Source organism: Propithecus coquereli, unplaced genomic scaffold, assembly GCF_000956105.1.
Source record: "Propithecus coquereli isolate 6110/MARCELLA unplaced genomic scaffold, Pcoq_1.0 Scaffold73, whole genome shotgun sequence".
In the NCBI taxonomy this organism is placed as follows: domain Eukaryota; kingdom Metazoa; phylum Chordata; class Mammalia; order Primates; family Indriidae; genus Propithecus; species Propithecus coquereli.
In genome coordinates this window covers 4,762,274-4,787,939 of record NW_012153396.1, presented here as the reverse complement: position 1 = coordinate 4,787,939, position 25,666 = coordinate 4,762,274, and the positions used below count along the sequence as shown (strand labels likewise).

At 55.9% G+C, this 25,666-nt stretch overlaps 1 protein-coding gene across 1 annotated transcript in view; it reads right to left on the bottom strand.

Moving 5' to 3' along the window:
- The window catches only part of NEURL1 (neuralized E3 ubiquitin protein ligase 1), an 83,629-nt gene that overhangs the window by 6,706 nt on the left and 51,257 nt on the right, over positions 1-25,666 (bottom strand). Inside the window, exons 2-3 of the mRNA XM_012661751.1 lie at positions 12,442-12,683; positions 11,797-12,118 (exon numbers count right to left, since the gene is read on the bottom strand). Of these exons, the coding sequence (XP_012517205.1) occupies positions 11,797-12,118; positions 12,442-12,683 (564 nt within the window). The remainder of the gene's footprint in view (positions 1-11,796; positions 12,119-12,441; positions 12,684-25,666) is intronic.

Genomic DNA, 25,666 nt, shown 5'->3' with positions numbered 1-25,666 from the left:
CCCGCCTCGGCCTCCCAGAGAGCTAGGATTACAGGCGTGAGCCACCGCGCCTGGCCAAAACCCTTTTTTTAATCATACAGGTAATACACACTGTTTTCTGTAGAAAACATAGTTCAGCAAAAAGAAAAAACAATCGCCTGTCAGCCCACCACCCAGAGAAAAGCACCTTTTTTTTTGCCACTCTGGGTAGAGTGCAGTGCCATGATCATAGCTCACTGCAACCTCAAACTCCTGGGCTCAAACAATCCTGCCTTGGCCTCCAAAGTGCTAGGATTACAGGTGTGAGCCACCGCATCTGGCCAGTACTTTTTAATATTTGGATATATGACCTTTCAGCCTTTTTAAAATGTTATTTTGATTACTTTTTTAATACAAAAGTTGAGTCATGTTATATAAACACCAGTAGTTTTTAACCTTTTATGGGTAATAAATCACTTCGAAAATGTGATGATAACTTTGACCTATCGCCCCAGAAAAATCATGTTCTCACTAAGTTCTGTGGATAATTTCAGGGTATTCATGAACTACATAAAGCCGTCAATGGGCATGGAATCCAGGCTGAGAACCCCACTATACAGATTTCCTTTTTTACAACTAGCTTTTCTAACTTACTATATCCTGAACACCTAGCCATGCCAATAACTGTTTCCAACACCATATCCCTCTAATGGCTATGTTGTTTGCATCTTGCTTTATGGAGTCCCATAAGTTATAATAAAAATAATCACCCTGCGCCATTTTTACCCCTGCATTTGCATTTCATCCTTAAAGCAGCCCATGGAGGCGTTCCCATTTTACAGATAAAGCTCAGAAACACTATGACAGCCACCAAGCAGCAGATCCAGAATTGAAGCAAGGTCTACCTAACTCCCAATGCCCAGTCTTCACTTCCAGGCCCTCCTTGTTTGTTTGTTTAATACACACACGTTTTTTTAAATGTAGAGATGGGGTCTTGCTATTTTGCCCAGGCTGGTCTTGAACTCCTGACCTCAAGCAATCCTCCCACCTTGGCCGCCCAAAGCACCCCGCCTTGTTTGTTGAACCCCTTCTGCATGAGTCAACGTTCCCAGATTTGGCTAGTGCCACTGTAAGCCACACCACAGACCAATGCCTTCCTGGAGCCTTCTCTCTGAGCCTCTCCAAGGGAGGATCTGTGCTTTCCCTTCAGGAACAGGGTAAGGATGGTTGGGTTCCCAGGTATGACAGCAAAGCTTGGGGGATTGGTCTGGTAGGGACAGCTGAGCCCGGAATTCAGCACTGGCTGAATTCAAAGATGGTCACTAAGCCCTCCCTCTTTTTGTTGACCCCCCTCCCTGCCCCTTCCAGGAACTGTGTTGTCCCGACTCCAGAAAGGGGGAGTGCTGGGTGCTCCCCTCACCCCATAGCTCTGGAGAAGCCTCCCGGGGCCTGGCTGGCTGGGGTTTCCCGACATCGAGTTGGTGAGAAGGAGGGAGCCAGCCGGAAAATGTGATTATTCCAGGGAATTGACTCTGTGACAGAGATGGTGCAGAGGCTGGGGGCGGGGCCGCGAGGCAGGGGCAGAGGTGAGGCGGCCAGGGCAGGACTAGGAGGTGTGAGAGACAGCAGTGGGGAGCTGGGGAGCACCTGTGGGCTGACCTGGACCCTGGGGAACAGTCCCTGCTCCCCCGCCCCTCAGGGATTATAGGCACTGGCCCTTGGGGACTCCAGAGGGTGGGAGATGGAGCGGGGAGGGGCGGCAACAGCAGGGAGAAGAGGAATCAGAGGTGTCCAGGCCGAGCTTATAGGAACTTAGCCGTCACAGGGCCCACAAGCATATGGCCCCCACACTCCCCTCCCCACCCAGTACCGGTCCATTACCTGTTAAGGACTGGGCAGCAGAGCTCTGTCACCCCCTACCCCCGGACCCTCACCTGCCGTCCATGGAAAAATTGCCTTCTATGAAACTGGTCCCCGGTGCCGAAAAGGTTGGGGACCTCAGGACAATGAGTCTGGAGCTCCTGGAGCTGGGCAGGCCCTCAGCACAGGTTTCACAATGGGGATGGGTGTGACCTATCTGTCCTCTGTCCCTTCTGGAGCCCTCTTCTCCTTGAGCCTGCCCACTACCAGGTGCTCACTAACCACCAGGCAACCCATTCCACCACCAAGCTAACATGTCTTTAAAAGGGTGTTTCCTCTGCTTGCACAGGTTTGTTTGGGGGAAAAAAATGCCCCTTCTCTCAAACCCAAATCTCCCTCCTTGTATGTAACCCCCTGCCTACTGGGCTGCCTATCAGCCCGATACTGAAGGCAGCTCTCCTTGGGGAATATTCAGATGCCCCCCACACAGCTTCCCACCTCTTAGACAATGAGCAGAACCAGACTCAGTACTCCAGAGGTCCTCCAGACCAGCTCAAGGCACAGTGCGCCCATCGCCTCCCTTGATATGTACAATACACTTCTAATAACGCAACCTAAGAGTACGTTAGGTTTTTTTAGTAAACAAAATGCATATACTGGTAGGCAGGATAGGAACACAGTTAAGTGCAATGAATTTGAAGTCATCAGCCGGGGTTCAAATCCTGGCTCTGCCACTTCCTGTAGGACAAGACTGTATGACCTTGGACAAGTAGCTTTACCTCTTGGGGCCTCTCTTCTCCAGCAATGAAATCAGTGTATCTGCTCATTAACATAAAATCTATATTTGAATACTCCCCTTAGAAGGGATGCTGTGAAGATGCTATGGAGTAAGCTGTATAGGGCACCTGGTAGGGTACTTGGCGCACAATAATCATTAGGTTAGTATGAGCCACTGTTGTTGTTTACGTGCCACATGGTTCAGAAGAAAGTGCACGGGCTTTGGGGTGATCCGGGCCTGGACTGATGGCCTTTGGTGAGCAACTTTCCGCCCAGCCTCAGTGGCTACCTAGAGAACAGTGGGAACAATACCTGCCCTGAGATGCTGGTGCGGGGTCAGAGGTAGAGTGGGACACCCATGGCTCCCCAAAGGTACCTCAGAACTCCCGATCTTAGTATCTGCTCAGGTTGAGCAAAGTCTCAACCAAAAGGCAGGCCCACCTGTGCTCAGATCATTGCCTTTTTGAACCTTAATGCAGGACTTTACATCAGTCAGGATGGACACCTGGGACATACTCAGTGACTGAGATCACTGACTAAAGACCAGGGAGAAGCATCTGAAAAGTAGAGATTAGAGGAGAAAAAAGAGAAGGAAGGAGAAACAGTGGAGGATAGAGAGAGAGGAGAAGGGGTAGGAAGATGACCCCGGTAGCCTAGCTCGAAATATCGCAGGGGCTGGAGGGGAGGCACAGGAGCTGCTGAGAGATAGCGAGAGCGGGATGAATCCCTCGGGTCCGTGCCAGCCCGGGCACGTCTGCTCTCCCTGCCCCTCCGCCCCTCAGGGCCAGGGGCAGCTGCAGGCAGCCAGCAAGCTCCAAAATAACCGATCCACCAGTGGGCCCAGCAGTGCGGAGGCCCTGAAATAGCTGAAACCCGAGACGGAGGAGCTGGTCAGAGCACCTTCCTCAGGAGGGACGGCAAAGGTCGAAGCAGAGCGAGCTGACACCAAGGAGGAGGTCAGGGCAGCGTCTGGGCCCCCCAGGCCATGAGAGAACACACGGGACCAACCTCAGCCCAGGACTATGCCTGGGGTCGGGCTGAGAAGAACCAAATGGCAACCTGGAACTTGAAGCAGTGGGGTGGCCCCACGACTGAAAGCAACAAGTTATGTAATCAGCGCCGGACACATGGCTCGTGTCGCCCACTGTAGAGGTGTTTATGATGTGGGAGGGACGGCACAAGGCCACCGAGAAGCTGCTGAGCCGACTCCCCTCGCATGTCCCCTCTTTCAGGAAGGAGACGGTCCTGCAGCCCAGGTCAAATCTTGTTTATTCCAAGATGCTTTCTCTGACCCTCTCTGAAACAGGAAGGGGATCTCAGCCTGATCTTTGCCTGTTCTGGCGCCTGGCAGTGGCTCTCCAGGGACCCCGGGACAGAGCAGGAATAACCAGGCCCCGAAAGGGCCAGGAGGTCCTGGCCAGGTGTTTCCTCCCCTCTGGGTGGCACTCAGGGCACCCACTCACTGACCTACTGTGTGCCCAGCCCTGGGCAGGGGGTACGTGGAGAGGGAGCAGTCGGTAGCCTGTGGGGGAGCCAAGGCTTAGAAGCAGGAAAATATTTGAATACGATTTAGTTACAGGAGTCTTGGCATTTCAGATTAGACAGGACCTTAGAGGACGGGGGAACTAAGGAACTAGGAAATCCATTTATCCCTGCCAAGTTCTCACTCCACCTCAGCTAGAATGCCCCTGGGGACAGGAAGCTCACTACCTATCAAGGCTACCTATCCCCTATCTTTGAATAGCTGTGACTGTTAGAAAGACTCTGGTGGTGTGGGTCCATGTGTCCTAGAGCCACTCCCTAGGGCTCCCTCTGAGTCTTCTCTTCTTTAGGATAATTATCCATCCCCTTTAGGACAAAGATTTCCAGCCCAGGCTGAGATCCCCTTCCTGTTTCAGAGAGGGTCAGAGAAAGCATCTTGGAATAAACAGGATTTGACCTGGGCTGCAGGACAGGAGGGCTGGGATCCCCAGGCATGAGAGGCTTACAGGTGGGAGAACTGTTAGCAGATACCTGGAGACAGGTCTGGGCAAGGCCAGCAAGGAGAGAGGGACAGAGAGGGGACAGGGGCCAGGTTGACAGGCCAGCTGCCGCTCAAAGAGCCACCCAGCCCTGCCACATGCTGCCAGCAGAGCAGGGTAACCATGGCAGGACCCGAGCACTGGCGTGGGGTGGGGACGAGGGGTGCCTGCCATCAGCGAGAGTCTCATTTGTTTACACTCTCACTTCCGGAGCACTGGCTAATTTTTAACCGCGGGTCAGCCTGCAGCCGCGGCCCCTGTTTGGAAGGCCTGCCAGCCCGTTTACTGTCTCCATAAACATCCTCCCGCTGGTCCGCATCTGGCACGGGGCAAGGGAAGGAGCTGAGGAGGGCGGGTGCATGGCTCGGACAGGCAAGGGGGGTCTCCACCCCTTTGGGCAGCACCCCGAAACCCACACCCAGGAAAGCTAGGAGAAACAAACACACTTTCTGAGGTTCACAGAGGGAAGGGCAGAGTGTCCCAGAGTCACTCGCAGTCACAGACTCTTAGACTTACAAGAATCTTCAAGCTATAGGATCTTATAGATTCTCAGAATCATCTGGTCTAGTGTCCAACAGAACCAAAAGCCCTGGTTGGCATCTAGGAGGTGGGCACAGAGCTGCCCCTCACTCTCCCTCTGCACCTCTCGGCTGCCTCTGCCATGCCTGTGTGGAACCCCGGTGTTCCAAGGAACCCAGCTGGAGAACCACAGATCTTGCTCCAAGAAACAATTCAGATTGCACGGTTTTATTTTCATCCAGATACGGGGACTTGGTTTTAAGGCTCCCTCTTCTAATTAGAGGGCTGGCTTGGGGGTTTGTCTCTTTTATTGGTGGGGAAGGGTAGTGTTTTTAAATTAGACATTCCTGCTTAACCTAAAGACAATAGCCCTTCCCCTTTGTGTAAACACTTTTACGTATCTGCGAGCTTCACAGCTGTCTGTGAGGTAACTGGGGCAGGTCTAATAATGCCCAAGTAACAGATGAGGAGGCTGAGGCGCAGAGAAGCTGAGAAACTGCCCGAGCGGGTGAGTGGCCAAGTCAAATCTTGGTTCGGTCGGTCTCCTGCGCCTGAAATGAGGGCCTAGTGTCCAGTACTGCAAGGCCCCAGCTCCGCCCTACACATACACCCCACCCTGAGCCCCCAGGTCTCTCCAAGGTCCCCAGAACTGTCTTGGGCCAAAGAGATACCAGGTGCAAACAGGAAATTGCCATTTCCGTAAGTTTTAGAAATAGTCCAATGTTGGCAATTACATATATTCACTGTGGCAGAAAACCAGCGTGCACAGGGAACGTGAGAACCAGCCGAAGCCCTCGGGAGCCTCCAGGGGACTACGAGGCAGACCCAGCCTCACCCCTGCGCTGGGCATCCTGGCCACCCCGCTGCCCCTCCTCCTGCGACCAGCACTGCTGGGGCCCCGGTGGCCTACCTGTGCCCAATATGTGCAGCTGATCCTTGACGCCTCGAGCTCTCCTCTCTTGGGGGGTACCCAGACTTAATAGGGAGATCGGATGGACTCATATCTAGGAAACTGGGAGGCAATGTAGCCCAAGCTCCTGGGTTCAAATCCCACCTCCACCAACTGCCAGCTGCATGATCTTGGGCAAGTTATCAGACCCCTCTGAGCCTCTGTTCCCTTGTCTGCAAAATGGGCACAATAACAACTTTCTTTATGTACAAAGAGGATTTATGCTGTCTTCTCAAACAGCAGGACAATACATGCTGCAAAACTGCTCATGCCACTTAGACCTCCATGTGCTTTGGAGCATCAGGAGGAGGAGGGCCGCCGTGAAGAGGGGAGGTCAGGGAAAGCTTCCTGGTGGAGGAGAGGGTTTGGTGTGGGACACTTACATAATTGGCAGAATTTGGGGTGAGGAGAAAGGAAGAGCCTCGGAGGGTCTATAAAGCAGAAGGAACGACAAGATTTTTTCTTAACCAAAAGGAAATGAAAATTGTCAAAGAGGAAGAAGTCATGATCGGCATCCTCAACTGTCCCCCCACCCAAGAGCTGGCTCAGGCTCCTTAAACTAATATTTGCCTCTTGGCCCCTGGCAACCGCGGCTGAGGGTAAATATTGGTTTAGCCTGGGAAGCGGAAGCCCCAGATGGCAGTGTGGTCCTCAGCTGGGGACCGCTCACTCTCAGTGCCACCCAAGCTGAGGCACATCCTGGACAGGGGACCTGACCCGGGCCTTACCTCCGGGGCACCCAGCCTCTCAAGGCTGGCCTGCCACCCCCAAGAACCAGCCCAGCATCCTGGCCCTCAGAAGGCTACCCTGAGAGTCTCCACACAGCTCTTTCCTCCTGAGGGACAGAACAGAATGCCATGAGCCCTTGGGAGCCCCCTAATACGCTCCTAGCACCCTCCTGGGCTCAGCCACAACCACTTTGATGTGCCAATAGGTCTCCTCCCTCTGACCGCATTCCCAGATCAGCCTGGGAGATCTGGATTCCCAGCCTGGCCTGGCTTCCAACCAGCTGGGAGGATTTGGGCAGGCCCCTCCCTGTCTCTGGGCCTTGCACTTCTCCACCGTTAACGATGATTCCTTTTGTTGAACAACTTGATGGCACAGAAGCTGCTGGAAGCTTTCTACTCTCGTGGCTCTCTCCTCCGTGGATGCATACACAACCCACACCTGTGCACACCCCACACCTCCACGAGTCACCTGCTACCTTTCTACTTCATCTCTTCCCTCCAAGGATCTGCTCCCCTACTGACTGCTAATCCCCCACTCTCTGCCTGTGCACACCCCTCCTGTCTGGCCCAAATTGTTCCTCCTTGACCAACCCATTGTTTCTCTCAGTTCCTGACTTGAAACACATCTCCTACAGGAAGTCCTCCTGGATTGCTCTCCAGCTGCACTCTCACAGTTTTCCTCTTCAGCCCACACTTAATCGCAGGATTGGATTTAGGCCACCTCACGTCAGTCATATGGTGTGCCTCCAGTGGAAACACTCTTCAAGGAGAGGGGCTGGTTTTCAACTCTTCTGTCTCCCCCCATCCCCTGCAGAGTGCCTAGGCTGTGGTGGGCACAGAGGGATGCTCAGCACCCTGTATGTGGAGTCTTGGCTCATCAGCCTCCTGCCAAGACTCACGGCTGAGCTTCCTGCGTCAACAGTTCTCAGAGGAGCAAGAAGACCTTGAAAACTGGGAGAGGAGCTTCTCTCTCCAAGTATTAATCACCCCATAAAACTTGTGTTTATTTAGTTGCTGGCGGGTCCTTCTTCCTGGAGGTAGGAAGCTGTTATTCTTGGAGTTACCAGCCTGGGCTTGGGCCAGGGCGCCCCGAGGAAAGAGGGTGATCTGCCCAGCTCCAGCGTAGCGGGGTGGCAGGCCAGCCTGAAGCCTTCTGGGGCTGTGGCATGGGCAACAGTGTCCCTGCATTATGGTCAGGGTACAGAGGGCAGGATGAGGGTCAGGCGGGAGGAGACACCAGCCCCTACCTCCACTCTGTCCAGGGACACAGTCTGACTTGCGTACCTACTATGTGCCAAGCAGCCCAGGACGCCTCTGGTCTGAGGAGCAGATATGGGCCAGGTGAGGCTTGGAGGGCTGTGGCCACAGGTTCCAGACGGAGGAGGAACAGGGGCAGGCTTGGCAGAAAATCCCTAAAGATCAGACACTTGTTTGAGAAATAATCACTGGAGAAAAGACTGGCCCAGCCTCAGAGCTGCCAAGACAGAGACCGACCTTCTTCAGAGGAGAGTCAGCAGGTGGGAGGGGACAACAGGGATGACAAGAAGAGCCGGAGGACCCAGGCTGAGGGAGAGAGAGGGAAAGGCCCAAGGATACAGAAGGAATGAAGTGGCCCTAGATGGAGAGACGGAGAGGTGGGAAGGGGAAAAGAGAGGAAGCAGGGAGGGGAGAGAGGGAGAGGTGGGAAGGGGGGAAGAGAGGAAGCAGGGAGGGGAGAGAGGGAGAGGTGGGAAGGGGGGAAGAGAGGAAGCAGGGAGGGGACAGAGGGAGAGGTGGGAAGAGGGGAAGAGAGGAAGCAGGGAGGGGAGAGAGGGAGAGGTGGGAAGGGGGGAAGAGAGGAAGGGGAGAAGAGGGACCCTCCGTACGAGGCAGCAGGGACGTCTCAGAGGGCAGGGCAAGAGCGTAGGCAGAGAGCACCGTGCCCACCTCAGACATCTCTTGAACGGATGCTTGCTCTGGCTCTTTTATTTACAAAAAAAAAAAAATCAATTTAGGAAGAACAGAATGAAGAGATATTTTAATCTGCTAATTGAATTTAGGGGCCACAGTCAGTGTTCGAAAATGCCCAGGGATTATGGTGATTTACAGCTGGGACGGGAATCCTTGGGGCTCCGGCCTTATCGGGTGTGCAGAGAGGAGCCTGTCGGGAAATCCAAACGCAACTGAAAATACTGCTGCAAACTCATTTATAGTCAAAGAGCGGGTGGGGCAGGCCGCCTGGGCTCTGCCCCCCCCGCCGCCCCTCAGGCTGGAAGCCCCAGTCACCTGGCACGTTCTCCTTCATCCCCCCCTGCGCAGACCCCCCAGCACATACAGGCCCAGCCCAGCCTTCTCTTCCAAGGAGCCTTCCTGGACTCCATCCTCCCTCACTGACCTCCGCCCTCTCCGACTTCCTGCCTCCTTTTATGTTTAAACCTGCTGCGGAGTAACGGGAAAGGCATCGCTTTTGGTATCAGAACATCCAGTTCGAGCCCCAGCTCTGCCACATCCCTACAAGGACAAGCCAGGCCTTCTGTGGGCCTCAGTTATCTCCCTGCCAAATGGGGATAAAAAACACTCCTTCTGGGGCCTGCTGCTGAGGGGTTAAGTGAGATAACCGGATGGAAACCATCTCGGCAGATGGCAGGGATCCTATGACGCAGCCTTCGGCGATTTGCTGTCTTCTCTCTGTCTGCCCTGCCGTTTGCTTCATCCCCTGACTTCCCGCAGAGCTGCGGCTGTCCGCGGGCAGGGCGGGGTCTGCCTCAGCACCCCCAACGCCTTTCTTCATCTAACAAGTCATCCGCCCTCCCACTCACCCACCCCGCCACTCTCCCCCACCCACCCTGCAGGCCGGGCATGAGACTCCACCTGGAGAGGACCCGACTGGGTGAGGGGGCGTCCTCCCCAAAGCCCTGCTGTCCTACAGGGAGAGAGACACGGGGAGGGACCCAGGTTCAGCCACTGCCTCGTACTGAGAAGTGCAGGCAACACGTGGTGGGACACAAGGACAGAGAAGAGAATTCCACCCAGGAAGGCTTCAAGGAGGAGGGGGCTTTAGAGCTAGGCCTTGAAGCCAGAGTGGGGACAGCCAGGAAGGGCGTTCTTTGCTTTGGGAAAAGCAAAAATGGTGCCCCGCCTCTTTCCCCTGTCCACCCCACAACAAGACGGTGACTTTCTCAAGAGCAGAGACATTCTCTGTCCTCTAGCCTGAGGTCGAGCCGGGAGCTAAGGCATAGTACCCACAGCCATCATACAGATGGGAAGACAGGGGCTCAGGCAGATGCGCCAGCGTGGGGCTCAAACTCAAACTTTGGGACTCCAATGCCTAGAAGTGTGGGGCCCTGAGGATACCGGAGCAGCACCAAGGCGCCTGCAGGAGCCTTGGGTTAAGCCCTGCCCTCTGCAGGATGGGTGGGGAGGATTGATGGTCACTGACTCCCTACTGTGCCTCAGCTGCTCCTCACAGGTTGGCTTTTTGAGACTTCAAAAGAACCCTGACAGAGTATTTGTTATTGTACCCATTTTACAGATGAGGAAACTGAGGTCCTACCTCCCCAGCACAGAGTGAGGCCAGAATCCAGCCTGGGTCTGTGGGTCTCAGACGTGCAGGCGCACAGGTGCACAGGACAAACACCTGGGCTCCCTTCTTCAGCTGCTGAGACCCAACAGCTGGGTTTCAGGCTCTTAACATGTCCGCGTGAATGCAGAAACACTTGAGTTCAAAAACAGAAAGTTCCCAAACTACTAGTTAATAAAAACAGCCTCCTGATGTTTGGAACTCAACAAACAGACAGGCTTCTGACTCATTTCTCTGTTTTTACTTTCACTGGCTTTTTACTCAAATAAAGGTGTTTTGAAAAGAAGAGCTTCCCTGTTACTAGGCTCTGAAGTCAGAAAGGAAAGAAAATAGTTGTCAACCAGCTTCATGGCCTCTTTCTCTGCAGGGAGAGGCAGGTAGGGATGGGTGAGGGAGGAAGGGGGGTTGCTCGAGTGTGGACCTGGTACCCAGGACTGTGCTGGGTACTTTACTCACAGCCTCTTTAATGCAATCTTCCCAGCAACCCACTTTACAGATGAGAAACCTGAGGCTCGTGCAGGCTCTGCCTGGAGACAAAGCCAGTTTTCCGATGGGCTGATCTGTACCCAGAGTCTATATGTGTGCACACACACACACCTGGGTACCTGTGCACGAGGACAGTCAGGTGGCAAGGATCCTGGACTAGGAATCTGGTGACCTGGGTTCTAGTCCCACCTTAACCACAAACTCACTATGTGACCTGAGGAAGTCCGAGATTCTCTGTGCCCCCTTGCAGCCTCAGCATGTGTGCCGCTGCTGGGAAGCCTGGCACCTAGCGCTCCAGGCAGGCTCTGATGCTCCTTCTCCTACCCCTGGGGATGTTTGCCCTCCGCTTCCCTGAAGGAGCCACTGGCAGAGTCTTACCTCCCCTAGTACATTCCTTCTGCTCCTACCCTTTTACCCAACATCCCAGCCTCCTGGCAGGCTGCAGAGCCCTGCGGGCTGAGAGCTCGCATTGGAGCTGGCTCTACTACTCCTGGGGCAGTGACTCAACCTCCCTGGACCTGCGTCTCCACCCCTATGGGCCCAGCAGTGGAGTCTGCCTGCCAGGGTTGCTACGAGAATGCGCAATGGTGAAGTGCCCTGTGAACCATGGTTAGGGTGATTAACATTAATTACTTCCAGGAGGGGTGGTCTTCCGCTGTTTATGATTGTGAAGGTTGCCCACCGCTCACAGGCACCACCTGAGCGGCTGCGCAAGGAAGCGTTCTCACCTGGGCTCTACTGGCCAAAGCTGCGGCGGGGAGGGAAGAGCTCCCTGCAGTTCCCACAAGGCTCCCAGAGCTGCCCCTTTGCCCCCTTGGCCCCGGGCTGCCACCAGTCAAGGAGGGGTCCCTACACCTGATGGGATCGAGCATGTCAGGCCAGCACCCAAAGGCCTGGGGGGGGTACCCTGCGCCAGGGGCCAGAGCGGCAGGCACTCACCAAGCAGCTGGACGCCCCGCGTGAGGCCGTAGACGTCCACCAGGGCCCAGAGCGGGTCGGCCGTGCAGACCCCGCTGAAGAAGAGCATGACGGCTGAGTCGTTGATGCGGTGGAAGACGCGGCCCTTCTTGTCCACCCAGAAGGCGATGATGTTGCCCTCGTTGGCAAACTCCTCGGGCAGCGCCTTGGCCCAGAAGCCGCTCTGGGACACCAGGTCAGGGCAGGCGTACTTGGGGAGCGAGTCGGGGTGGATGCGGGACGGGTCCTTGCTCGTGAAGCCCAGCCGCAGGGCCCCGCTCCAGCAGCACTGCTTCTTGGTGATCTGGGTGGCAGGGGTCGGCCTCAGCCCAGCCTCCCCCTCGGTCAGGCAGACCAAGGGCTCCCCCCTCGGGCAGACTCCCAGGAGCGCCAGGCCAGCCTGCCCGCCCCTCCACGCCTTCCCCTCCCCAGGGAGCTTCCCATGGTCTGGGGGAAGAGGCTAGTGGTCCCTTCTTTGTCACACGGGGAGGGTGGGGAAAGGCAATGAAGAGGGCAGTGGGCACGGAGAGGAAAGGGGAGGGGCAGCGTGTGGCTGTGGGGTGGCGCGGGCAGTGGCTGCGGGGGAGTCTAGAGGCCCAGGGATGCCGAGAGGGCGGGGAGGCCCACCTTCAGCCTGACTTGCTCGTAGATGAGGACCGGGCGGTTGCTGAAGGTGATGGCGTTGCAGAAGCTGGCCTGCCTCTTGACGGCCTTGTGGCTGAGGTCCATGAGGATCTGGGAGCCCTTGGTGTGCGGGTGGAACAGCAGCGGCGTGGCCGGGAGCCCCCCGCCGGGCAGCACCGGCAGGCAGTGCTTCTGCTTGTGGTGGCATCGGTGAGAGGTGACGGGGAAAGGGCCCCCAATGGAGTCTGCAAAGGAACAAGCCACAGTGTCAGAGAACTTAACTGGTCGAGGAGCCTGACCAGGGTCCCCTAGGGAAGCGCAGAGGGCTGGGCACAGCAGAAGTCACTCACTGCCAGTGTTCCCGCCACTACCGCCACCTTTTACCACCACCCTCCCCAAGCCACTGTCTCCTGCCATGTCGTCTCCCACTTTGCCATCCACCACCCCCCCTCATTCCCCACCCCTCGCCTCCTACCACCACCATCTCCTTCCACCACCCCCCACCCACCAGGAGATACATCACCGCTTACTATCTGCCCACCGCCAGCCACTGATTTCTTCATTTATTTTACTCAGTAACTACTCATTACGTATTTGCTAAATACCAAGCTCTCTCCTGGGCTCTGGCGATGCAGACAGGAAATATACATGGATCTTGTCCTCGGGAAGCCAACAGTCCAGGCAGAAAGAATCATGGACAGACATCGCGACACAAAAAGGCACAGTGGTAGGCACTAAAAGCACTGACAGGCAGGTCACGTCTCGGGAAAGCCTCCTGGGGGTACCGGAGCTGGGCTGACAGGGCTGGGCTGCAGTGGAGGTGACCGGGGGCTGCCACAGGAGCCCAGGAAGGTGGGCGGGGCGCTGTGCCCATCAGGTCCCCCTCCCTGTAAGGCCACTCCCTGCACCCCAGGCTTCCTCCCTGCTTTACAGGACCCAAGCCTGAAGCATCCTGGGCACAGGTGGGCTCCAGGGTCTGCCACAAGATCCCCTGGCCAGGGAGGCATGGCGCTTTCTTCTGCAGACAGGTCTACCGCATCCCAAAGTGGGTCGGAGCACCGGGCAGGGCTTGGCTGAGGAGAAGACACTTCACAAACGTACAGTTGGCCTCCAGGAGACGGGGCAAGGAGAGGAAAGAGTATGGGTCTACGTGTGGGTGGCTTGTGTCTGTCACTAACTGGCTGTGTGATCTTGGGGAAGACTCTTCCCCTCTCTGGCTCCAAGACAAGTTGCAGCAGCACCTGCAGCATTAATATGCAGCTTCAAGGGCTGGGGGCTGGGACAGGAGGTGCTCACTTGTCCCCAAGATCTGTGTCCCTCCTCAGAAAGTAGAGCCCCACCCATGCTGTCATCTGGAGGAAAGAGAGCCGTGAAGGAGGGGAAGAAGGGGGACAGAGGAGCAGAAAGCCACAGAGTGGGACGGAGGCCTTCGGGAAGTTTCGAATTTTGGTCCCTCCAAGAAAAGAACTTAATGATGCAGAGAGCTGGTTGGCATCAGGCCTGCCCAGACCCTTCCACTCCCTAAAGGTCCAGGAGGAGGGGCTTCCAGGAAGGAGATGGAAGACAAGGAGGGCAGGGACAGGGAGAGAGGAATCCTGGAAGCCAGGAAGACCCGCCCTCTGTCTAGGCTGCGTTTGCTTTGGTTTGCATCCCTTTGCATTCCTTTGCATCTTTGCTCCCTCCTTCCCCAGAGGGCCCCAGACACCAGTCCCCAGATCCTGGGACCAGCCAGACACTCTGTGCATCGGCCTGGGCCTCTCTGGAGGAGGAACTCCCCTTGCCCTCACCAGGGGGACAAGACAATGGTGGTTGAACAGTGCAAGGGCCTTGGAAGCCATGAAGCTGTGAGGGCTGGAAGTGTCGGAGGAGACCCAGACAGTCTGGGAAGGCCACCTGGAAGATGCTGATGGCCTCTGGTTAGTGCAGAGGCAGGGAGGTGATTCCAGGGACAAGGACAGTTGGGCCAAAGGGCAGAGAGTGGCACCGGCTACAGTGCCCTGCCCGGAAAAGATGCCCACTGGGCTAAGGCCAGCCTCAGACACGGCTTGACTCTTGGTTTCAAAAAGTACCTGCTGGTGAAAGGCAACATTACACACTGTTTAGGGATATGTCCATATGCAGAAGTGAGAGCATAAGGGAAAAAAACCGTGCTGTGTGAGTGGATAACAATGCAATTACTACACAATGGAATCCTACTACACAGTGGATTACTACTCTACACAATGGAATGCTACTCTGCAGTAAAAAGCAACACACTACTGATATGAGTAACAACATGGATGAATTTCAAAATCATTTTGCTGAGTGAAATGAGGCAGTTTAAAAAAACAAAAGAGCACACAATCCATGCAGCAACTGCGGGGCCTCCGCTCCCTTCACCTCTACCTTCTTCCCCTGCCTCTACCTTGTCCCACTTTTATCAGACTGCAGGGCGTGCAAACCAAGCTCCGGTGATGGAACACAGATAAGCGCGGGCCTGGGTGGTGGAGGAGGGAGGGAGGGGTTACCAAGGAGCACAGGTCACATCTAGGCCATATGTTCCTTATCTAGATTGCGGTGATGACTTCATTGGGCCATACGTATGTTAAAACTCACCAAACTGGACAATTGAAACGTGCAGTTTAGTGTATGTCAATTATACCTCAATAAAGTGCTTTTTTAAAACCTGCTGAGCCCAGCTGCTAATGAGAGCCTCTCCTTTGGGCTTCCCCTCCCCAGCCTCCGCCCAGAGTGCACGGAGCCACTGTGGGCCTGCAATCCCTTCAAAACGCTTCCTCTCCTTCCCGCCCAACCCCGCTGGGGTTCTGCGCCCCTGGGTAAAGGCCCAGAAAACAGGGCTCTAGGCAAGTATGGCAGAGACACGGGCCCTGGACGGACATGTGCCAAGGCCTCCTTTCCACATGGAAGACCTGGAGGTGCAGACTTGGGGGTGTGGCAGGGGCAGCACAGGCCCGGCACCCGGACTGACAGCAGAACAGATGGGGAAGCTAGGAATAGGGAGACCCTGGTCCTGGGGCCAGAGACATGTGGCCACCAAAAGGTACACTCATGGGTGCACACAGACACCTGTGAGCACATGAAGGTAATCCTGACCCTAGGGCCTCATCCTCTCCCCTACTCCTGAGCCCAGGAACCACACATGCACACACATACTGTGCACGCATGCATGTATTCATGTACACATGGATGTACAGAACAATACACATTAAACACACCAGTCACCCATGGGCCATACACGTCTAATAATAATGGCCACCACTTGTCAAGCGCTTATACGTGCCAAGCTCTGGACTGGGAGTTTTACATACACTTACCAGTTTCACCCTTAGAGGAAAACTTATGAGGTAGGAAGGGACATTATTAACCCATTTTACTGAAGACAAATGTGAGCATCATGAAATGGCTTGCCCAAGGTCACACAACCAGTAGGAAAGGGATCTAGGAGCTAAACCCAGCAATCTGACTCAAGGGACTATGTCATTAGCATTAATAGCCAGGAAACCATGGGTTTGATGTGCTGATTACATTTTTTCAATGCTCATTAAAATATAGTTGTAACTTGTAAAATATAAAAAAAATTTTCATCCATGTATCACCTAAAATCATCTCAGGTAGCACCCTGGGGGATATATGGCCTTCTATCATGTTGCCACCAAAACACAGAAGTACAAATCATGTTCTCAGCCCTCATCCACTGCTGGTGGACGCAAGCCGGGCAGCCAATGTGGAAAACGGCTTGGCGGTTTCATATAAAGTTAAATGCCTACCACATGACCCGGCGCTCACACTTCCAGGCACTTACCCACGAGGACATGTTCACACAACGACCCGTACACAAATATACCGCAGTCTTATTCATAATAACCAAAAACTGGAAACAACTCAAATGTCCTTCAACTGGTGAATGGATAAATAAATATGGCACCTCCATACCACGACAGCCACTCTGAAGGGAAAAGGAACGTGACACTGACACGCACAGCAAAGCACGCTAAGTGACAGCCGCACATAAAAGGCTACACGCTGTATGGCTGCACGGTATGGCACTGTGTCCTCAGCCCTTCTCTCCGTACTCAGCTCACTGTGGGATCAGTGCCCACCAGCCACCTCTGGGGAGACTACTTGAAAACCCTCTCTGGTCTGCTGGGCATCTCCTGCCCTTGGACCGTGGGCTCCTGTCACTCGGCAGACCCCAGCTGGACTCCTGACTCATCCCTCCCTGGGTACCCCACACTCAATCTGCCAATCCAGCCTCAGAGCCCCTGGGCTCTGCCCCTCCTGTCCACCCTCCTGCCACGGCCCTAACTCAGACCTTGTCACTTCTCTTCTGAACCAGGGCCAGGGCCACCACGTACAGCCACGGAGGCTGTGCCCTGCACCCTTCCAGGAGGTGCTATTCTCACGGACTGTGATGTGAGTGGTGCTCTCAGAGTCCCTCGTCCATCTTAGCTGGCATTAAACTCGTGGGGGCAGGGGGAGCAGAAAGCAAAATGAGAATGAACCCGGAGCACAGCTCTGATGCCAAGGGTCCAGAGGGGACAGCTGGGGTCAGGGCTTCTTCCCTCTGCTATCCAACAGGGCTCCCTCCCAGCACTTGAACATACACCATGACCCTTAAGTCCCCATTCTGTGGCTGAGTTGTGATTCAGACTGGTTAAGCAACTCGCTTGAGGTCACACAGCAATTATGTGGCAGAACTGAGACTTGAACCCTGGTCTTCCAATGCCATTTCCAGGGTCTGTTACCCTACTCAGCATCTAATACTGAGCCCATGTTCCCCAGAGTCCAAGATGGCGGGCCTCATAGGGAAGGCTGTGCGGACAACGCGGCCACAGGAAAGGGCCTCAAGCTGGTGGCCTGTGGGCTGCGCAACTGCTCGTGGCAAATGGCCCTGGGTGGGGGCCCAACTGTGCCACCTGGCTCCCAGCACAGCTCCCAGGGAGGGCCCCCTAGTGACAGGTTTACGATATCTTGGGAGCCACAGGGGAGGTACCCTGCTCAGTCGGGGCTGCTGCTGACACAATGGAAACCCCCCCACAGCCCATTCCTTCTGGGCATTTATGAGCTGCCAGGCGCAAGCCTGGCCAGCCCTCAGGGTGACCCTCAGCGGCTCTGGATCACATTCACATTCCTCCCTCTCGGTGGGGTCCCAGGGCAGACGCCTGGACACACAAAGCCTCCAGACTGACCTCCCCGCTGCTCCCACAAAGCTCCACCCAGAACCACTGGCAGAGCCCCAGATGCCCAGCCAGGGAGAGACAGGGAGGGAGCCGACCACCAGAACGAGGGCAACGGCACCAATACTAACAACAACGCCCAACCTCTGCGAGCCTTAGCCGGCAGCGTCTTGATTTACGCTCCCAATGCCACTCCGACATGGATCCTCAGAAGTTAAGTTGCATGCTGAGGTCACCCAACTAGAGTGAAGAGTCCAAATCTGAACCCAGACCTGGCTGCCTCCATGCCCAGCAGCTCTGTCATTAACTGTACAACCTCTGAGAGCCTCACGTTTCTCATCTGTATAACGGGGTCGCTAGACTTTCTTCATGGGATCCTCGCAAGGATTAAAAGACACGGTATATACAAAACTCAGTAAGTGGTTGCTATTATTATTGTTGTTACTACTTACACCACTCTCTGCTTTCCTACCTCCACACCTGTGCCCGCGCTGTGCCCTCGCCTCGCCTGCACCACTCCAAACCCCACCCACCACTGTGGCCCTCTCAAGACCCAGTCGAATCCCACTGCCTCGGAACCACCTTATTCTGAAGCCGTGGCCCTGAATACCAGCGCTGGCATCATCGTTTCCAACTCCTGTAAGGGAGGCTGGTCTCACACTCTGGGCAGTGTGTGGGGCACGGAGCATGAGCCCTGGAGGCAGGAGGCCCCGGGCTCACAGCCCAGCCAGGTCACAGACCCGCTGTGTGACTTGGGGCAAGTTGCTTCGCCTTTCTGGACCTTGGTTTCTTTCTCTGTAAAATAAGGCTCATTGTAGCTGCCCTGTTCACCTCTCCAGGCTGTTTTAAGGACCCAGTAAATTCATAAATGTGAAAGAATTTTGCAAACTTTAACACCTATCCCAACATAATGGTTTTTTTTAATTATTATTTTTTTAAATAAAAGCAACAACGACCCTAGGAAGGGCTGTAGTCAGGCGTGACCATAGGAAATGGTCAGCTCATTTCAGCCCACTGAGAGGCTAGACACCGCAATCTTATTTTACCCGAATGCCCTAATCACAGATTGCCAGGGCGGTCCTGATTTGGACTCACTTATACGCATTAATTGAACAGGGCTGCCTCTGGGGGAAAGAATTTGGAAGACCAGTTGGAAGGGTACTTCCTGGGAGGACAGGGGGGAAGGGGATTGGGGGATAAAAGGATTGTAAAACTGGGCAGAAGTAAACTTCTCTGGGTTCCTTGAAGGGTCCCCACCTCCCAGGCCTGCCTCGTGGCCTCCAAGCTTGGCCCAAGCCCCCTACTCTACCTGGAACCTTTCTTTCCTCCATCCCACCTACCTGCCTTTCTCTCACTCATCCTTCAGACCTGGACTCTCCCAGAAGTCTCTCTGACCCCCAGACTAGGTTAGGGGCCCTGCTACGGACCTCTGGGGATCCCCACACCCCCTAACAGAGCACCCCTCACCAAGCAGCCTTTCCCAACCCTGGTGCCCCACAGAACTGAGCCCAGGTGCCCTGAGGCACTTAATGTATGCAATGCATTGACCTGTTTCCTCTGCATCCCGAATGGTCCTGGCTAAGGGCACCCTTGCGGGAGTCGAGGAAAGAGTCACTCGGAGCAGTTCCTGTGTTAGGCAGAGCAGCGCTGGGCTGGGAAAGGCTGCAGTTTTTTGTGTCTGTCTGTCCCTCTGAGGGACTATGAGCCCTTTTTTACTGCGCTTTCCCCAGGGCCCAGCTGAGAGCACACAGCAGGTGCTCAATAAAGGTTGTTGAATGCATTGCCAGTGTTTCATTCTCCCATCTACTGATGAACTGATGAATTAGCAGGTGTTCAGGGAATGCCCACTTTGGGCCCTGCCCTTTCCTGTGTCCAGTGGAAAAAGTAGAAAAAGAAGGGAGTTAAGCAAGCAGCTACCTTTCCAGACCTGCACCAAGATCCCACACATCACGTCTGACTACAGCCACATCTGCTCAAGAACCTTCCATAGCTCTCCATTTGCCAGCAGGAGAAAAGCAGCAGACAAGGAAGGCCACGAGGACTGATTCCTTCTTGCACAGCAGATGCTGCACCCGCTGCCCTTCACACGCAGCCGGGTCGGACTCTCCCAACCCCTGAAGGCAGGTTTCTGGGGGATGTAGCCTCTACGATGGCCCAATGATCCCCATATCCACCTCCAGGCATCCATGCCCTTGCAGGAGCCCTTCCCCTAGGTAGGGCTCCTTCCCCCAGGCTGGACATAACAATTAGCTTCTAACAAATAGAATACGCAGAAGTAGTGGGATGTCACACCCAAGACTGGGTTATAAAAAGACTGTGGCTTCTGTCTCTGTGGTTACTCTCTCTCTTGCCTCTCTTCACTTGCTCCCTCTGGGGGAGGCCAGCTGCCACAGCATGTGGCAAGGGCCCAAGGACCACTAGTAACCATGTGAGTAGGCTTGAATAAGAATCCCCTCCAGGTAAACCTTCAGATGAGACCACAGCCACAGCCAACAACTTGACTGCAACTTCACGGGAGACATTAAGCCAGAGGCAGCAAGCTAAACTACACCAAGATTCCTGATCCACAGAAACTGTGAGATAATAGAACATTTGTTATTTTAAGCAGCTAAATTTTGGGGTAGTTTGTTATGCAGCAATAGATAACTAAGACAGTATTGACAGTCCCATTTCATAGATAAGGAAGCAAAAGCTCTGTGAGCTAATAACTTGCCTGAGGTCACACAGCTGGTAGGTGGTGGAGCTGGGCTCTGAACTCAGATCTGTCCCACCGCACAGAGATTCGTCAGCGGGTCCCCACTAGCTGGCCAGCACGCTCAGTCCCCTTTTCCTACATGAACCCTTCTCTCCACCCAAGTCAGTTTCTCCATGACCTCTGCAGTCCCCACACCTACACCTTTGCCATTTACGACCCAGGGTGAAGGGCCCTGTTAGCACCGTGTCATCTCCCCCAGACTCCTGGCTATGTGTGTACAGCAGGTCCTGCCACTCCCTGGAAGACTGAATGAATTCATGGTGACAAGATGGGCGAAGCAGAGTGGCAGGGAACGGCAGGACCAGCACCTTCAGAGCCAACTTAATCGCTACACCAAGCCTCCTGCTCTCACTCCCTCTGCGACACGCCCATCTCCGACATTTCCAGCAACCAGATGTGCACACAGCTGTGCCTCCCAATATCCTCATGTGGGAAAAGGACCAGTCTTCCTCCTCCCCCACCCCCGTTCCACCCCAAGATTCCAGAAGGTGATTCCAGATGATAACTATTCTGGGTTCAGCTCCCTATCCCTGCCCTCCCAGCACCTCCCTAGAGCCCCCCAGGCTCAGCCACATCGATCTACACCCCACATAGACCATCACCCTTCGTTCCCCTCAAACAAACCCACACTCACTCATGTGTACACACTGGCACACACAGACGGTGGGTGTGCCTCATGGCAGACATGAGCACCCAGTGTCCCCTGGGAGACGCAGAGGCAGCCAGGTGCGTATGCACACTAGCAGGCACACACAGGCCTGGGGGAGCCTCCGCAGAGACCTCCGCAAAAGCACATCCCACTTACAGAGCGCTTACTGTATGCCAGGTGTACTGCCCTCAGCGCCCATAGCTCAATCTTTCCTACCACCGCAGGGCAAGACCTACCATCCCCAATTTACAGAAGTGGACACAGAGTCACTCAGACAGATGAGAGGACGGACTTGAAGTCACACAGCCAGCAGGCGCGGAACGCCGTCCACCTCCCCTTCCTCTCCAGATCTTGCCTGGCCTCCTCGCCCAGCTTGGGTCTCACCTCTCAGGCAGCTCCCCCCTCCTTCCCCAGGCCACCTTCAGCTCCAACTGCTGCATGGTCCAGTGGACAAAGGCCCTGCACTCTTCCCCGCCAACTCACTGACCAAGCACCTACTGTGTGCCACTGTGTGCCAGGCTCTGGGCTGAGGTCAGAATACAGAGATGGAGCGTCCGATGCCCGCCTTCCCGGAGCCCACAGGCTCGAGTGGGTGTGGGCGCCCGTACACACCTTCGGGCTCCAGGGCGCTCACCTTGGCCTAAGCCCCCAGAGCTGCGGCCAGGAGACAGGTGGCTCCCTCTGTGCTAATCTCAGGTCTCATAAGGCCATTGGGTGCTTTCTGCCCTGCCGTCTGCGTGAGGATTAGGGAGCCCAAGAAGGATGAACGGGGAGTCAGCAGAAGGGACAAGACCAGGCTTCCCCTCTGAGGCACCAGCAGTGTGGCCACAGTCAGCCGTTTCCCTTTTGGGGCCACAGCACCCCCCACCTGACCCCTGTGACAGGAGGGAGTGGGAACCAATGTCTCCGGTCCCTGCACCCCAGCATCCTCCAACGCTCAGGCTTGTTAAATCCAGAAACCCACCTGGCAGTGCCATGTATGTGTGGGTGCATGTGTGTGTGTCACCCACACGTCAACCTCTCAGCAAAGGGAGGGAACATTGAAGGGAGGTGAAGGAAAAAGGGAGGGAAGAGGAGAGAGAGAAGGGAGGGATGAAGGGATGACGGGAGGGGAGGCCTCCCAGTGTTAGCACTGCCCCCCTCTGTGTGCCCCCTCCCCGCCCTGCCAGCCTGCCCTCGCGACCGGGAGCAGCTCTGGAAACCTGCCGATGAGAGATCAGGCATGTAACGCTGGAACCATTTTCCAAATGGGAATTCATTTTCCCATCGGCCCCCTGCCAGGCTGCTCCCAGAGGAGCCCGACTCCTCACCACCAAACACACACATACGCACACACACAGGCAAGTCACAGGCACAGAAGACCACAAATGTGGCTGCCCCCACATGGAAATGCAGGCGCGGTAACACGCAATCCCTTAAACACAGAGACACATCACACAGGTACACGGAGACTCAAAACACAGATGCACGATCTGTAGACACCAGAAACAGAGAGAGCCAAGACACACCCACAAACACATGACTAGATACACATACACACACACACACACACACACACACACACACACACACACACAGAGTCCTGGGCCCCTCTGTCACCCTCCCCTCACCCACCGTAACCCAGCAATCCAAAATCTGCGGCCTGAAATAAACCAAAAGCCCAAGGCCGCAGCAAAAATACAACCAAGGACCATTTACATGTGTCTCCAGGAGTCCAGCCAGGTGGAGGGCGCCCCTGGGGAGGAGCAAAGCCCTGCATCTCCACTGGCCACAGCTCACTTCCCAAAAGGGGGCGAAACCAGAGCCACTGGAGCAGCCAGCGTGCCTGGTCGGGGGGCTGTGTGGGCACAGAAAAACCCCTCCTCTCCACATTCCCGCCCCTCTACTCGTGCAAGTGGCAGGCTGAGGCAGAGGCCAAGGCCAACTTAAGGGAGCCGAGCCGACAGCAGTCCTGGCCAAGGGGTGAGGGCCAAGGCAGATGGGGCGTGTGATTAGGGCTCCCCAGTGGCCACCAAGCCTGGGTGCCCAACTCCTAGAGTGCTCAGTGCACCCCAAGCAATCCTCCTGCCCTCGGGGAAATGGGACATACAGGAAGGAGGGAATATGACCCTGGGCTCAGAATGCCTTCCTAAGTTCTCTTGATCTTCCCTGTGTTGAGTTCTCTACTCACAGTGATTCATATAATCCTCACAATAATCTTACAAGGAGGGCACTTTTACTAGCCCCATTGAGAGATGAGAAAACTAAAGCTCAGGAAGACACCTGCCCTCATCACAACACACGTCTGTCCACTCCAGAGCGGGAGCTCGGGTGGTCTTAGGTCCTCACCCCACCACGGAGCCTGGGCTCCCAGGCAGCTGAAGGACAGTGTGCTGTGTCCTGAGCCTGCTCTGAGGGCCTGTCTGTCCTTCCCAAGCCTCAGGCTTGCCCAAGTCTGACTCCAGTGGAAAATGCCAGTCGGCTCAGACCTTCTGCCAACAGGCCCCACTGGGGCCAGCGAGCCCTGAGAAGAGACCCGGCCTGCAGACAGGCAGGGCCAGGCCCAGGCCCAGGTCAGCCCAACCCAAGTCTCAGGCCAAGGCCCAGGCCACTGGCACTGCCCCTAGCCTGGCTCTCGATTATGTGTCTTCCAGGGCCTTCCATCTGTCACTTGGCCCTTCAGGCCCAGGATGAAATTCACTTCCTTTTAAAAGAGCCAATGATTTGCTTTTCCCGTGTTTTTCCCTGCCTTTTTCTTTTTTTTAATTACAAATTACTCTCCCAAACTCCAGAGCCTGGAAGGGGGAAGCCACCTGGTCACCAGTTCTGGCCATGGCTGCTCACTCGTCCAGCCACCACCACCTCCTTCCTTCCTGGGCCTCTCCCAGGTTCCTCAGTGTCCACCGGACTCAGCAGATGGAGGCTGCCCTGTCTCCTAATACCCTGTCCAAGCGGGGAGGAGGGAACATAGGGGAGTGCGGCAGGGACTCCACAAGGTCAGCCCATGCTGTTCTGGCACCAGCCACTTTGTAATGGAACCCCAGTTCCCGGGACCCAGGGAAGACAAACAAGTCCCCAGGAAGGCTTCCCCTTTCTGGGTCTGCTGTCACCACACTGGCCATGCTGCTCCCAAGATCATAGCACTAAAGCCAGAGGGAGGAGAGGACAGGAGACGGGGTGACCAGGAGCCCTGAGAACAGGGAGCCAGCCATCCTCCCTCTCTTCCCCCCCTCTCCTCCCCGCCTGTGCCTGTCTGACTGTGCACGTGCACCCCAGGGGTCCGGAGTTTATTGGCCTCCCCCACAGAGTACACACTTGGAGGTCAGGCAATGTGGGGGGCTGTCACTTGCACACCCGTGTGCTTAGGCACAAGCCAGCACAGGTACACACCCACAGACACCTCCAGCGCACACTCACAAGCACAGACACATACACACTCGTGCACACATACGTGCCCACACGTCTTCCCCTGGCCCTACTGTGGAACCCAGCACTACCTCCAAGACCCACATCCTGGGGCCAAACAGGTCCCCCCAGCTGTCTAACTAACTGTGGTTTATCTCGATCCCAGGGAGAGGCGGGTAGGGCAGCCCAGGACCTCACATCCCACTTAGGGCTGGTCAGTGCCGGCTAAGAGCACAGGAGGTAGGACAAGGAGACTGTGGGGCTCTCAGCTGCCCGACCTCCCACTGGCTGTCAGGGAGAGCCCCCCCTTCCTGCTCTCCGCTGCCCCTTGCTTCCCCACCCCAGCACCCCCCACCCAAAGGCGCCCCTCACACAGCCCGGCAGCCCACCAAGGAGTGAAGAGGCAGGGGGATGACCTACCTCTCAGCCCCAGCGCCCTCCCCCGGGCTCCCCAGTTGGTCCCAAGGCTGGGGGTGAGCGGCCCCGGGGCATCAGGGGGGCCTTACCGTGGAGGGTGCTGCGGGTGATCTGTCCCCCCATCTCAGGCAGCGGGCAGCGCGGCCAGCTCCGCTTGGCCGGCCCGCTCGTCACCGAGCTGCCCCGGCCGGCAGCTCCCCGCCCGCTCCCCCGCCCGCTCCCCCGCGGCCGGCCGGCATGGCAGGGCCAGCGCCCCCCACCCCGCCCGCCGCGCCCTCCGCACGCGCGCGCCCGCCGCGGGCCACACACGCACGCGCGCACCGCCCCGCGGCCGCCCCCGCCTCCGCTCCCACCCTCCCCAGCTCCCCGCGCTGGTACAGCGAGGGGATCTGTCATGTTTATTTACATAAGGAGGAGGAGACTGGAGGCTTCCTGAAATAGCAGCCGGCTCCAGAAGGCGCAGAGATGCCCCGGCCCAGCAGACACACGCACCGCGCACACGCACACGCACACCCCGTGGATGGAGTGTCCCACACACACACACACACACACACACGCACACGCCCTTCTCCAGTCGCCCAGGCCGACTGCCACTCATTCTTAGGTCCCTCACGCGCTTACTACACGCAGACTGGGCGAAGTGACAAGGACCCAATGTTGAGCAAAACAGACACTGTCCCTGCCCTCAGGAGGTTCCCGGTGGAGCTGGTTAACAAAGCTAACACCGCTCCTGTCTTCTTCCAGGCCCTGTCCCGTGATTTACGAGTATTGACTCCTCCAGTCCTCACGGGCTGAATGAGGAGGTGTTGGAGTTATTATCAACAGGTACCATTTTGATTATTGTTA